At 41.4% G+C, this 15997-nt stretch overlaps 1 protein-coding gene across 1 annotated transcript; it reads left to right on the top strand.

Moving 5' to 3' along the window:
• Positions 1-1534: 1534 nt before the first annotated feature.
• Positions 1535-7945, top strand: LOC131944192 (mucin-2-like). Its single transcript, XM_059304723.1, has 2 exons — positions 1535-4849; positions 7154-7945. The coding sequence occupies exons 1-2, from the start codon at positions 1535-1537 to the stop codon at positions 7943-7945; spliced, it is 4107 nt and encodes a 1368-aa protein (XP_059160706.1).
• Positions 7946-15997: the final 8052 nt, after the last annotated feature.

The following is a 15997-nucleotide window of genomic DNA, read 5'->3' as shown; positions in this document are numbered from 1 at the left end:
TTTCGATTTGCACCCCACCCCCTAAAATTTTCGATTTGCACCCCCCCCCCCCCTCCTCAAACTTCCGATTTGCACCTCTTAAAAGACTATTTAACACCCGAATTAATCACTTAATTGGAATTATCATTTTTCTCTATATATTTTGCTATTTTTTGCCTTGGTGTCACCCCCTTAAATGGTGTCACCCGGTGCGGTCCGCACCCCCCTCGCTACGCCCCTGGGTCTTATTCTGTTTGGTGTTTAGGTTAGGTCTAGTGATAGGTCTTGTTCTGGGTGATGTTTGGGTTAGGTATAAGAGAAAGGTCTTGTTCTGTGTGCGCAGACTGATACAACCATTTTAAAATGTCATTTTTAAGAATACGATAGCACTTTTTAAACGTGCAACGACATTCTTTGAATATGTATGCGACTGCGCTGTTCACATGTGCAACTGCTACAAGTTACGTAAACGCCTTGTATCATAGGCTTTAAAAGTCTATGTAATCACACTTAATTTAAAAATCACACAAAATTAAAAAAAATCTTTAAAAAAATATGGTAAGCGATAAATCAGTTACATTTTTAAAAATTAAAGCTTTTTGTAAACATTTTTATACTCATTTTCATACTTTTGCAAAAATATGAAAATGAGTATAAAAATGGTTACAAAACTGCTTTAATTGACAACTAATCCAAATTAAAAATAAGTGTTAGCTAAATTACTATTATATTACTAGAAATGATGTTTGAATATTTCTAATCTTATTTCACAAATGGTATTAAAAAATCCAATTTTGGTTGACAAATAGGCTTACTGGCAACAACTATTTGGAACCAGCTTTACAAGCCTGTTGTATTAATCGTTACAATTACTTCGTTACTGCAACTGTAACTTTGTTACTAGGCTAGAGAGAAAAGGATATTGCAATTTTTAAAATTAACTTGTTCTGAAGCTAGCTGCTTATTTTCAGGGTTTCTTTGTTACTTCTTTTCTCAGAGTTGAGGGAGGGGGGGGGGGGAAGTGGCTGTGCCAGTTTGAAGAAATACCCAAAAGAAACGTTTATAATCTGATTTCGGCAATTAAAAAGGAAACTTGAATTTTAATTACAAAATACAACCCAGTGCTTTCATTATGTGTAGAGGGAGTCGCCTAGCGACTTAAAAGTTAAGACTAATTTTATTAAAACTGAGCCGACCCAGTTCTATTTGTTGTCTAACATTGATTTCTTTCTCTGGAATCAAGGAAAAGTTTCATAAGTTTTTCTTGTATCTGACAAATGTGGTTACATAGTGTAGATTGTAAATAAAAATGTTAATGATACTTAACAAAAACTTTAAAATTTGATCTGATTTACAAATACTGATATTCCATAAGCTAACATGGCTTTATAGTTTCCAAAAACTTAGGGATTGTACTCTACATTACACTAAAGTAAAGCATCTTTTCCCTTCAACGTTTTGAAAAAGAAAATAAATTCATTCTTGCCGTAAGTTAATATTTACTATTCTAATTCCAGGTTGTTATTTTAAGTTAATTCAAGTACCGTCAGAAACGATGGATACTCAGGGAGTGCAGCAGAAATCTTCTCCACCTCAGGGAGTGCAGCAGACATCCTCTCCACCTCAGGGAGTGCAGCAGACATCCTCTCCACCTCAGGGAGTGCAGCAGACATCCTCTCCACCTCAGGGAGTGCAGCAGACATCCTCTCCACCTCAGGGAGTGCAGCAGACATCCTCTCCACCTCAGGGAGTGCAGCAGACATCCTCTCCACCTCAGGGAGTGCAGCAGACATCCTCTCCACCTCAGGGAGTGCAGCAGACATCCTCTCCACCTCAGGGAGTGCAGCAGACACAGAAATCCTCTCCGCCTCAGGGAGTGCAGCAGACACAGAAATCCTCTCCACCTCAGGGAGTGCAGCAGACGTCCTCTCCACCTCAGGGAGTGCAGCAGACATCCTCTCCACCTCAGGGAGTGCAGCAGACACAGAAATCCTCTCCACCTCAGGGAGTGCAGCAGACACAGAAATCCTCTCCACCTCAGGGAGTGCTGCAGCTACAGAAATCCTCTCCACCTCAGGGAGTGCAGCAGACACAGAAATCCTCTCCACCTCAGGGAGTGCAGCAGCTACAGAAATCCTCTCCACCTCAGGGAGTGCAGCAGACATCCTCTCCACCTCAGGGTGTGGTGCAGACATCCTCTCCACCTCAGGGAGTGCAGCAGACACAGAAATCCTCTCCACCTCAGGGAGTGCAACAGACATCCTCTCCACCTCAGGGAGTGCAGCAGACATCCTCTCCACCTCAGGGAGTGCAGCAGACATACTCTCCACCTCAGGGAGTGCAGCAGACACAGAAATCCTCTCCACCTCAGGGAGTGCAGCAGCTACAGAAATCCTCTCCACCTCAGGGAGTGCAACAGACATCCTCTCCACCTCAGGGAGTGCAGCAGACATCCTCTCCACCTCAGGGAATGCTGCAGACATCCTCTCCACCTCAGAAAGTTCAGCAGATATCCTCTCCACCTCAGGGAGTGCAGCAGACATCCTCTCCACCTCAGGGAGTGCAGCAGACATCCTCTCCACCTCAGGGAGTGCAGCAGACATCCTCTCCACCTCAGGGAGTGCAGCAGACATCCTCTCCACCTCAGGGAGTGCAGCAGACATCCTCTCCACCTCAGGGAGTGCAGCAGGCATCCTCTCCACCTCAGGGAGTGCAGCAGACATCCTCTCCACCTCAGGGAGTGCAGCAGACATCCTCTCCACCTCAGGGAGTGCAGCAGACACAGACATCCTCTCCACCTCAGGGAGTGCAGCAGACACAGAAATCCTCTCCACCTCAGGGAGTGCAGCAGACATCCTCTCCACCTCAGGGAGTGCAGCAGACATCCTCTCCACCTCAGGGAGTGCAGCAGACATCCTCTCCACCTCAGGGAGTGCAGCAGACATCCTCTCCACCTCAGGGAGTGCAGCAGACATCCTCTCCACCTCAGGGAGTGCAGCAGACATCCTCTCCACCTCAGGGAGTGCAGCAGACATCCTCTCCACCTCAGGGAGTGCAGCAGACATCCTCTCCACCTCAGGGAGTGCAGCAGACATCCTCTCCACCTCAGGGAGTGCAGCAGACATCCTCTCCACCTCAGGGAGTGCAGCAGACATCCTCTCCACCTCAGGGAGTGCAGCAGACATCCTCTCCACCTCAGGGAGTGCAGCAGACATCCTCTCCACCTCAGGGAGTGCAGCAGACATCCTCTCCACCTCAGGGAGTGCAGCAGACATCCTCTCCACCTCAGGGAGTGCAGCAGACATCCTCTCCACCTCAGGGAGTGCAGCAGAAACAGAAATCCTCTCCACCTCAGGGAGTGCAGCAGCTACAGAAATCCTCTCCACCTCAGGGAGTGCAGCAGACATCCTCTCCACCTCAGGGAGTGCAGCAGACATCCTCTCCACCTCAGGGAGTGCAGCAGACACAGAAATCCTCTCCGCCTCAGGGAGTGCAGCAGACACAGAAATCCTCTCCACCTCAGGGAGTGCAGCAGACGTCCTCTCCACCTCAGGGAGTGCAGCAGACATCCTCTCCACCTCAGGGAGTGCAGCAGACACAGAAATCCTCTCCACCTCAGGGAGTGCAGCATCTACAGAAATCCTCTCCACCTCAGGGAGTGCAGCAGACACAGAAATCCTCTCCACCTCAGGGAGTGCAGCAGCTACAGAAATCCTCTCCACCTCAGGGAGTGCAGCAGACATCCTCTCCACCTCAGGGAGTGCAGCAGACATCCTCTCCACCTCAGGGAGTGCAGCAGACACAGAAATCCTCTCCGCCTCAGGGAGTGCAGCAGACACAGAAATCCTCTCCACCTCAGGGAGTGCAGCAGACGTCCTCTCCACCTCAGGGAGTGCAGCAGACATCCTCTCCACCTCAGGGAGTGCAGCAGACACAGAAATCCTCTCCACCTCAGGGAGTGCAGCATCTACAGAAATCCTCTCCACCTCAGGGAGTGCAGCAGACACAGAAATCCTCTCCACCTCAGGGAGTGCAGCAGCTACAGAAATCCTCTCCACCTCAGGGAGTGCAGCAGCTACAGAAATCCTCTCCACCTCAGGGAGTGCAGCAGACATCCTCTCCACCTCAGGGTGTGGTGCAGACATCCTCTCCACCTCAGGGTGTGGTGCAGACATCCTCTCCACCTCAGGGTGTGGTGCAGACCGCAGCTGAATTCCAAAGTGTGAAGCAGCTCTCTGTCTTATTCTCCCGTCCAGAAAAGTCTGTCACATTCTCCCGTCCGGAAAAGTCTGTCACATTCTCCCGTCCGGAAAAGACTGTCACATTCTCCCGTCCGGAAAATACTGTCACATTTTCCCCTCCGGAAAATACTGTCACATACTACCGTCCGGAAAAGACCTCTATCGCATACTCTCCTCCGGAAAAGACCTGTCTCAAATTCTCTCCTCCGGAAAAGACCACTAACGAATTATCTTCTCCGGAAAAGTCTGTCACATTCTCTCATCCGGAAAAGTCTGTCACATTCTCTCATCCGGAAAAGACTGTCACATTCTCGTGTCCGGACAATGACAGATGCGTCGGCACGGCTAAAGCAAGCATTGATATAAAGTCTAGCAGCGTCAATGATCCGTTGAAAAATGGTGGAGCTATTCCGAAGAGAATCATACCAAGTACGAAGGCCGTGCCAAACACTGCACTACAGTATATCAACGAGCAAGTACCAAAAGACAAGGATAAAAGCTGCGTAGATATTTCAAAAAGAACTAACGAAACGATTTTTAGAATTAGGAATGATGACAACAAAGCTACTAGCGAACAGCCTCCTAAAGAATCAAAACACACTGGTGCTGGAGCTAAGAAAGATGCACAGGTAAATGGAAAAGTTCATCATGTAATTAAACAAGACAGTAATGGGCACGTTTCTAATGAAAATAAAGCCACTGGACACTATCCTTGTATGATTGCCATAAAAAATGGGCGAATTCTAGATGTAAATGCAAAAAGCAATGGAAAAATTCATCATGTCAACATGCAAAACAACGGACAAATCACTTGTATGAATACTTTAAACAATAAACGAAGACCAGAAATGAGTATCCAAAGCACTAGCCAAATTATGGTAAATATCCAAAGTAATGAAGTTACTCACAAAAGCAATGGGCAAAATCCTTATGTAAATACTCAAAGCAATGGACGTGTTACTTCTTCAAGTACCCAAAGCAATAGACAAATTCCTAACGTTAATGTACATAGCAATGGACAAACTCCTAACGTTAATGCACATAGCAATGCAAATATCCAAAGCAAGGTGGGTGTGAATTCCCAAAGCACTGGACAAATTCTTAAAGTGAAAGCCCAAAGCACTGGACAAATTCCTAACGCAAATACCCAAAGCAAGCAACAAATTCCTAACGCAAATACACAAAGCAACGGAGAAAGTCCTAACAAAAAAGTTCAAAACGACGGACACGTTCCTAACGTGAATGCCCAAAGCAATGGACAAATTCCAAACTTGAATGCTCAAAGCAATGGACAAATACATTACGTAAACGACCAAAGCAATGGACAAATTCCTAATGCGAATACCCAAAGCATTGGAGAAGTTCTAAGTTTGAGTACTGAAAGCAACGGACAAATTACGAACATGTATGCCCAAACAAATGAAAACATTCCTAACGTTAATGTCCAAAGCTGTGTTGAAGTTTCTTACGGGAATACCAACAGCAATTGTCAAATTCCATACGTCAATGGCCAAAACAATGGACAAATACCTTACGTCAATACCCAAAATAATGGACAAATACCTTACGTCAATACCCAAAATAATGGACAAATGTCTTACGTCAATACCCAAAATAATGGACAAATTCCTTACGTCAATGGCCAAAACAATGGACAAATACCTTACGTCAATACTCAAAATAATGGACAAATGTCTTACGTCAATACCCAAAATAATGGACAAATACCTTACGTCAATGGCCAAAACAATGGACAAACATCTTACGTTAATTCCCAAAACAATGGACAAATACCTTTCGTCAGTTGCCAATGTAATGGACAAATACCTTACGTCAATACCCAAAACAATGGACAAATACCGTGCATCAATGGCCAAAACAATGGACAAATACCTTACGTCAATGGCCAAAACAATGGACAAATGTCTTACGTCAATGGCCAAAACAATGGACAAATACCTTACGTCAATGGCCAAAGCAATGGACAAATTTCTTACGTCAATTGCCAAAACAATGGACAAATACCTTACGTCAATACTCAAAATAATGGACAAATGCCTTACGTCAATGGCCAAAACAATGGACAAATACCGGTCGTCAATGGCCAAAACAATGGACAAATACCTTACGTCAATACTCAAAATAATGGACAAATGTCTTACGTCAATACTCAAAATAATGGACAAATGTCTTACGTCAATGGCCAAAACAATGGACAAATACCTTACGTCAATGGCCAAAGCAATGGACAAATTTCTTACGTCAATTGCCAAAACAATGGACAAATACCTTACGTCAATACTCAAAATAATGGACAAATGCCTTACGTCAATGACCAAAGCAATGGACAAATGCCGTACGTCAATGGCCAAAACAATGGACAAATACCTTACGTCAATGGCCAAAACAATGGACAAATACCTTACGTCAATGGCCAAAACAATGGCCAAATAACTTACGTCAATGGCCAAAACAATGGCCAAATAACTTACGTCAATGGCCAAAACAATGGCCAAATAACTTACGTCAATGGCCAAAACAATGGAAAAATACCTTACGTCAATACTCAAAATAATGGACAAATACCTTACGTCAATACTCAAAATAATGGACAAATACCTTACGTCAATACTCAAAATAATGGACAAATACCTTACGTCAATACTCAAAATAATGGACAAATACCTTACGTCAATACTCAAAATAATGGACAAATACCTTACGTCAATACTCAAAATAATGGACAAATACCTTACGTCAATACTCAAAATAATGGACAAATACCTTACGTCAATACTCAAAATAATGGACAAATGTCTTACGTCAATGGCCAAAGCAATGGACAAATACCTTACGTCAATAGCCAAAATAATGGACTAATTCCTCGTGTTGTTCATGAAGACAATGGACAAGTTACTAATGCCACCACGCAGACCAATCTCTCACCAAAGAAAAAGAGATCAAGACGTTCCAGGAGGAATACACCATGCGTTAACCCTACCTCACCGACAGTCAACGACGACGCGATCACAAGCTTCGAACCCGCGCAGCAAGGGTTAAAATATTACCTCAGGTGTAGTTTATGCAGTGGCACTGGTTTAGTGGAAGCCACCGACCTAGAAAATAGCTGCAATCATGTAGTGGAACATTACGGTTCTGGTAATTCTCCCAGCGACTCGATGGATTTTAATACATTTGAGAATGTTCCTAATAGCCCTTCTGAAGCCAGTGGCTTTCAATACATTCCCAATTACTCATTTGTTTCTGGAAATTTCACCAGTGACTCCACAGACCCCGAACTTGCTGTGTGGCAACCATCGGAAACAGAGACCAATCTTTTAAGACAAGTTCAGATGTCTCCAAACGACATGAACGGCGCCAGCGACGGGTATGTGCCAGACTTGAGTAACACGGACAGTGGTCAGAGTCCAAACAGCCCGCCTAGCGCCGAGGGGGATCTTGTCCCAACCAGGCCATCAGACCAGCTCCTCAAGTCTCTGGGCAAATTCTGCGGCTTCTGCAAGAAGAAAGGCATGCGCCGGGACCAGTACACGTCACATCCCATCCGGGATGCGGTTGGCATGGTCGTCTGCCCGTCCCTCAAGTCTGTCGTCTGCCCGGCGTGCGGCGCTACGGGCAAGTACGCCCACACGTTGTCGTACTGCCCACGTCTCTGGGGTTATACGGGGAGATTCAGGTTGAGGATCGTCAGAGATGGGTTTTAGGAGTGAGTACTATGTCAAGGTGGAGAATTGTCAGAAGTGGGTTTTAAGTGTGAGTACTGTCAAGGATAGTCAGAGATGGGTTTTAGGAGTGAGTACTGTCAAGGATTGTCAGAGATGGGTTTTAGGAATGAGCACTGTCAAGGATTGTCAGAGATGGGTTTTAGGAGTGAGTACTGTCAAGGATTGTCAGAGATGGGTTTTAGGAATGAGCACTGTCAAGGTTTGTCAGAGATGGGTTTTTGGAGTGAGTACTGTCAAGGATTGTCTGAAGTGGGTTTTAGGAGTGAGTACTGTCAAGGATTGTCTGAAGTGGGTTTTAGGAGTACTGTCAAGGATTGTCAGAGAAGGGTTTTAGGAGTGAGTACTGTCAAGGATTGTCAGAAGTGGGTTTTAGGAGTGAGTACTGTCAAGGGTTGTCTGAAGTGGGTTTTAGGAGTGAGTACTGTCAAGGATTGTCAGAAGTGGGTTTTAGGAGTGAGTACTGTCAAGGATTGTCAGAAGTGGGTTTTAGGAGTGAGTACTGTATAAGATTGTCAGAAGTGGATTTTAGGAGTGAGTACTGTCAAGGATTGTCAGAAGTGGGTTTTAGGAGTGAGTACTGTCAAGGATTGTCAGAAGTGGGTTTTAGGAGTGAGTACTGTCAAGGATTGTCAGAGATGGGTTTTAGGAGTACTGTCAAGGATTGTCAGAAGTGGGTTTTATGAGTGAGTACTGTCAAGGATTGTCAGAAGTGGGTTTTAGGAATGAGTACTGTCAAGGATTGTCACAAGTGGGTTTTAGGAGTGAGTACTATGTCAAGGATCGTCAGAAGTGGGTTTTAGGAGTGAGTACTGTCAAGGTGGAGGATTGTCAGAAGTGGGTTTTAAGTGTGAGTGCTGTCAAGGATTGTCAGAAGTGGGTTTTAGGAATGAGTACTGTCAAGGATCGTCAGAAATGGGTTTTAGGAGTGAGTACTGTCAAGGATTGTCAGAAGTGGGTTTTAGGAATGAGTACTGTCAAGGATTGTCACAAGTGGGTTTTAGGAGTGAGTACTATGTCAAGGATCGTCAGAAGTGGGTTTTAGGAGTGAGTACTGTCAGGGTTAAGGATTGTCAGAGATGGTTTTAGGAGTACTGTCAAGGATTGTCAGAGATGGGTTTTAGGAGTGAGTACTGTCAAGGATTGTCAGAAGTGGGTTTTAGGAATGAGTACTGTCAAGGATTTCTGAAGTGGGTTTTAGGAGTGAGTACTGTCAAGGATTGTCAGAAGTGGGTTTTAGGAGTGAGTACTGTCAAGGATTGTCTGAAGTGGGTTTTAGGAGTTAGTACTGTCAAGGATTGTCAGAAGTGGGTTTTAGGAGTAAGTACTGTCAAGGATTGTCAGAAGTGGGTTTTAGGAGTAAGTACTGTCAAGGATTGTCTGAAGTGGGTTTTAGGAGTGAGTACTGTCAAGGATTGTCTGAAGTGGGTTTTAGGAGTGAGTACTGTCAAGGATTGTCAGAAGTGGGTTTTAGGAGTTAGTACTCTGTCTCTATATTGTGAGGTGAACGGATAGGTTTGGATAACGGTTTTCTTGTAAACAATGGAAGGCGTCCTCGCTCAAAACTGTCCGTAAAAGTCTGTATTGTTAAACATGTTAACATACAGTTACATTTTAAGGAGATTTTTTTTTTATTTATTCATATAATTTGTTATGCTGTAGTCCTTTCTTTACACTTTTTAAAAACCTATAGTTTAATTTTGTGCACATGCAGTATTAAGACATTTTAAATATAGAAACACGACCTAAAAGAATTATTTTTAAAATTGTTTTTATCATGAGCATCTAGTTTTCGAACTTATTTCGATTATTTTTAAATGTGCAGCAAGTCAATGGAGTTGTCTCGCTTCGTTCATCCCCACTCAATCAGTTTATGTTGATCATACGTTTGTAGTTCACTAGACTTTACTTACAACATTGTGTGTAAAAAAAACTGACCCTTAACATGTGTTTATGAATTTTTAATATAATTTTTAGCTTTAAACAGAGTGCACATGAAATGTTTGTTTTTAAAATATTTTGGGGTGTATTCAAAATGGTATTAAAAGGTGAAAAACTTGAACATATGTTTTAAATTTGTTTAGAAATGATTAGTTTGAAAAAAAACTTTCTTACTGGGATCACAAAGGGGTGAGATGGTTAGTGTGTACTCACTGTCTGTCGTCACTGTATATGCAGGTATAGGTGTCTGTCCTCACTGTATATGCAGGTATACGTGTCTGTTCTCACTGTATATGCAGGTACAGGTGTCTGTCGTCACTGTATATGCAGGTATACGTGTCTGTCGTCACAATATAAGCGGGTAAAGGTGTCTGTCGTCACTCTATGGGCTGGGAGAGGTGTCTGTCATACATGTATATCTGTGTTTACTCACTGAATTCTGAATGAAACAGATTGGCCATGAATCGAACATCCCATCTTACAATGTTCATTTGGGTTCTGGCTGTCCGATCCCTGTGTGTATCGACTTGAATTGGTTGAAAACCGCTGGGTTGCTCGGTATGGAGCGGCCTGCACTAGACGACATGCAAGAAAGGGCTATCAATTAAATTATTTGGCTAGAATAACTTCATCACAGCATGAGAAGCAATGCGCCCGTGGACACACCATCCTGTAGCCACACCACCCTGTAGCCACACCACCCTGTAGCCACACCACCCTGTAGCCACACCACCCTGTAGCCACACCACCCTGTAGCCACACCACCCTGTAGCCACACCACCCTGTAGCCACACCACCCTGTAGCCACACCACCCTGTAGCCACACCACCCTGTAGCCACACCACCCTGTAGCCACACCACCCTGTAGCCACACCATCACTTAGCAACACCACCCGTGATTAACACATTAATAATGCAATAAACAACGCTAAAATTACCCAACTAATTGCATAATCGAAAAAGTAATCTGGCTGCTTTTGTGTTCACATTTCTGAAAATAAATACAATCAAAATTAAAATTGTGAGCACACAAAAAGAATTAGTACCGAAACAACATTAGTAGAACCACAATGTTTAATAAATACTGCATGTTTCAAATGGCAGATCTTGCAAAAAAAAAGGTGTTTACATTATTCTATGGTGCGAATTTGATTTCCGGCTAAATGATATTCAGTAACATAGAAATATTTAATTAATTGAGGCTCTTTGTAGACATGAATACACTTAACCTGTTAGCAGAGGCGTAGTGAGGGCGGGGCGGGGGTGCGGGCCGCAGCGAGTGACACCATATAGGGAGTAACATCGAGGTAAAAAATTGCAAAATATACAGAAGAAAAATGCCTTTTTTCCAGATCATTTAAGAATTAATTTAAGTTAAATGGTCTTTTAAATACAAATCGACAATTATAAAGGGGTGGTGGTAGCACCATGTAGGCCGATACACACACACGTATATATATATATATATATATATATATATATATATATATATATATATATATATATATATATATATATATATATATATATATATATATATATATATATTGTTTCTTGGGGGAGGGGGTGACATCACGAAGTGCCGCACCGGGTGATACCCGACATAGCAACGGCACTGCCTGTTAGATATTGGTTATGATCATTTAAATATATTGTGTTAGAAATCCCTCGAGTTTTATATTTATATCAGTTACTTCCCATTTTAAAATCAAATAACAGCAAGGGAGACATTATATTACTACGTTCTTAAAGAATAAAATGCATCAAATTAAAACAATATATAGGTAAATTGTTTATTTTTTATTAATAATTTTAAATAATATATTTTTGAAGGGATTTAACTAGTATTTAACTTTTTTTGTTTATATGTTTTTTAAAAGTACAGTTACATTATCTACGTTGAACACTTTACGTGTTGGTTTAAGATTTTTTAAACTTATTTACAATTGAAATATCATTGCTGATATAATAACTTGGAATTCTGGACCCAATTCGTTCTTTTCTATAATTATCGACTAAAATTATTATCAGACGTTTTGAATCAGATCTATGTGAATGTAAACCACTACGTGTAAGAAACAAGTATATTTTTGTAAATCTGTATCAGTCCTCACAAGCCGTAATCTTTGATTCTTTCTTCTTCTTAGTTCTTACTTTTTACTTTCTCGTACATACGAAGTATAGAGAAAGTATTGTAATCGTGCACAAAAATAACATGACATTTTGACAGTTTTCACCGTTTTACTACTCAGTCCTTCATCACATCCGGAGTATAGTGGACTTATTTTAATCAGGCAAAAATTATAAATACAAATATATAAACATTTTGGCGTTTTATGCGTTATCGAGTCGTAAAAACTGGACTTTGCAATTCTGTCCGTTGTCTGTGTGTCTGTGTGTAAACACGATAACTTGAGTACCGTTAAAGCTAGGTTGATGAAATTTCATATATAAGTATTTTATCAAAATCGTAGATCCGTATCAACTTTTAAGCGATTTCCGAAATACGGAAGTGGTACTTTTTCTACTTTGAATTTTTAAAAAGCCTATAACTTGAGTACTATTTCAGATAGATAAACGAAATTTCACATGTTAGTAAAAGATCTAATTCTCTACCTTCTGTCAAATTTTGAGTATTTTCCGTTGACCGGAAGTACTAATTTTCGCTATTTCCGATTTCTCAAAAAACGAATGTAAATTTATAAAGTACTAATAATATTTCGCACTATTATGCACGTTTTATTTGGCGTTCACAGGTGTGCAATTCTTTTTTTCTACGAGATTTTATTCTATTTTTAAAAGTTTAGGTATTTAAAATGGATTAAAATTCATGTCTATATCCCGAGTTCCCATCCCCTGTGTTTTTTATAAAAGAATATTCGAGAAAGTTTAGGGGAGATCGCTCCCGGGTTATTTTTGTTAGTGTTGGAAGGGATCCCCTCCAACAAAATTAAGTATGAGCCGTACGTTTTCCAATTAAATATACGTGTCAACTGAGGCCATCGACTCCGATTTCAGCCAACTTTTCTCTTTGGATTTGCTTTCATAGCCTTTGTCCAACCAAGAACAAAGCCGACGATAAAAACTGTTATACTGAAGCAAACATTCAAGGCAAAGTGACGCTGTAATTACATGTCTGAGGCAAAATATAATAATAATAAATCGTCCATACTTAATTATAATATTATACAAAATTTATCTCAGCTCTAGATAAGAGCACGCACTGTGCCTGTCGTTATAAAGCTTACACAAAATCACCCTTAGCGAATAACCCCCACACTTATCAACGAAGCGACATCAGGAGAAAGAGACAGACCTGGAGGCGGAGTTTTCTTGAAGAACTGAAGACAGCAGGGATGTCTTGGAAGGCTGCAAAATGAACATCTGGGGACAGGACAAAATGGAAGGTTGTGTATGAGGCCCTATGCTCCACAAGGAGTAAAGAGGATTTAGTCAAGTCAAACAATTAGCGACAATATTTAGGGGATTTAGAATCAGACGCGATGTTGGCACAGAAAATATAAAAATTTGATGTCACCCTGCATTTTACTATAAGTAACATCATCTTTTCACGTTTGTGCCCAAGACACATAGGGTAGATGAAGTAGAGTTTATCCGTTTCTGAGACCTCAGCATATGAAGGGATAATATGGTCAGCACTACGCCCAGCTGCCTTTGTTTTCTTTAACGTAAGTTAGGTGACCATACAGCTGGGTGGATTCAGTGACTTTCTATAGACTTGTACCCGGATTTGAACACGAGACTCTCGGGTTAGCAGTCTAGCTCTCTACCGATAGGTCACTCCGTGCCACAGTTAGAATACTTTGTGTGTGTGTTTTTTTTAAAATATAAATTAGTTTCTAGTGCCTAATTCCGGTGCCAGGTCAGAGGGTTCGAACGGTGCAGCTCTTGACGTTAGATGAGAGCTCTATCTATGCACCACTCACAGAAACCGCCCACCTTGGGCTAAAACAACAAAAATGGCTTAACATTTTTTTAAGGTTTTGATAATTAAAAAAAAGTCTTTCTAGCTTAACCTCTCTTGATTTTGTGTGACTATCTCCGATTGATTGTATCAAGTAGGCCTATTTAAAATATTTCATCTGGGCTTATGGGAGGTAATTTGTAGCTTTTTAACAAATATCACTAATTTACAGTTGTTTCCCTTTTAAAGATTGTAATTGTTTTCTAATATAAATCACCTTTTATTTTTACTTTACTAATTTCAGAAATAAATAAAAAAAATCTGTTGTCTATAATAGTTGATCTCATGGAATATAAGTGGAATATAAAATAAAGCCCAACGCTTGACCCGCGATGGTGTCCTGTTGACAGTGCTGACCACACTATCCATTAATACGCCCCGGTCAGAGAAACAGTTGAACTATGTTGTTTTTATGGCGTGCGTTTAAATATTCAACGCGGAGGCTTATTTGGACACGATCCGATGTTTGTAGTTAGCGGTATGGATGTTCGTTGTATAAATGTTCGTAGTTGGCTGTAAAGGTGTTTGTAGCTAACGGTAGAAGTGTTCGTTATTGGCTGTATAGATGTTCGTTATTGGCTGTATAGATGTTCGTTGTTGGCTGTATGGATGTTCGTTGTTGGCTGTATAGATGTTCGTTGTTGGCTGTATAGATGTTCGTTGCTGGCTGTATAGATGTTCGTTGTTGGCTGTATAGATGTTCGTTGTTGGCTGTATAGATGTTCGTTGTTGGCTGTATATATGTTCGTTATTGGCTGTATAGATGTTCGTTATTGGCTGTATAGATGTTCGTTGTTGGCTGTATATATGTTCGTTATTGGCTGTATAGATGTTCGTTATTGGCTGTATAGATGTTTGTAGCTAGGCGATTCAAACTCACAAGCCTGGAAAAAGCGTTTAATGTTAATTTTACTAGATTTGTTCAGAAACCAACCATACATATGAGATTAAGCCCATACCATAACATTTTCCTATCTAACCCAACCATTAACATGCCTAAAATTAAACATAATCCTAAACTTTCTTAACTTGTAATCCAATCCACTTCGTAATCTAAAATCAATTTTTTCTACAGACATCCCGGAAATTCTATCTTAATCTTGACCTTTAACCTAAACCACCGATACCCTAATCTTAATCCCGAGCCTTATCTTAAACCACCGCAAACAAAAAACGTCGCCACACCCTCCACAGCGATGCCTCTACCGACACCAACAACGCTGACCGATAAACACATCCAATCAAACTAAGAGTAACTAATCGATCTTCGTGTCATCGATTAGACACAAAGGTTAGCCTGGGTACCTGATCAAAAAGTACCTCGGTCCAATCCAATCACTGCCGTGATAACCTATTAAGCGCCAATCTCCGCGTGCAACATGGTCATGCGCATAAGCCCTGAGGCTCTCGAAATGACAGCAAGTGTAGGCCTACACGGTTTTTTTTACTGCCTTTACTTGGGGCGAGGGGGGGGGGTGTTGGTGGATGACAGTTCCAGTAATGCAAGATAAGAATGTCAATGGAGTGTGCTAGTAGATAATGCCAAATATGTTGACAATAACTTATGACAGTTAGTTATGACAGTCAATTATGACAGTACAATACGCCACAAAATACGATTAATACTAATACAATTATGACAGTCAATTTTGAAAGTAAATTTAATTATGACACTAAATAAAATTATAAAAGTAAATTATATTAAGAGAATTAATTTTAACAGTAAATTATGCCAGTGAATTATATTTCTAAATTATATAACCTCACTTAATCTTGACAGTAAATTCTGTATATAAAATATGTAAATATGACTGGAATGAATGCCGAATAATTGTTCCTGCGGATTATCCAGAGAAAGTTCTATCCCCAGTTCCCAGACAAGTCCATCAGCATGATGCCACTAACGTCGGTACTAAAAGATTGTTTGATTAAATAACAGGTGGATACATCAGGTGTACCGCTCGCACACTGGCTCATTTGGTGTGGTGGTTACACCCGGTTAATGGCTCGTTTACACCCGGTTATTGGCTCGTTATGTGTGCTGGTTACACCCAGTTATTGGCTCGTTTTGTGTGGTGGTTACACCCGGATATTGATTCGTTTTGTGT

The sequence above is a fragment of the Physella acuta genome, unplaced genomic scaffold, assembly GCF_028476545.2.
Source record: "Physella acuta isolate Inbredline_101_S28 unplaced genomic scaffold, ASM2847654v3 ptg000485l, whole genome shotgun sequence".
Taxonomy (NCBI): domain Eukaryota; kingdom Metazoa; phylum Mollusca; class Gastropoda; family Physidae; genus Physella; species Physella acuta.
The sequence above is the reverse complement of the archived record's forward strand: the minus strand, read 5'-3'. Positions and strand labels throughout refer to the sequence as shown.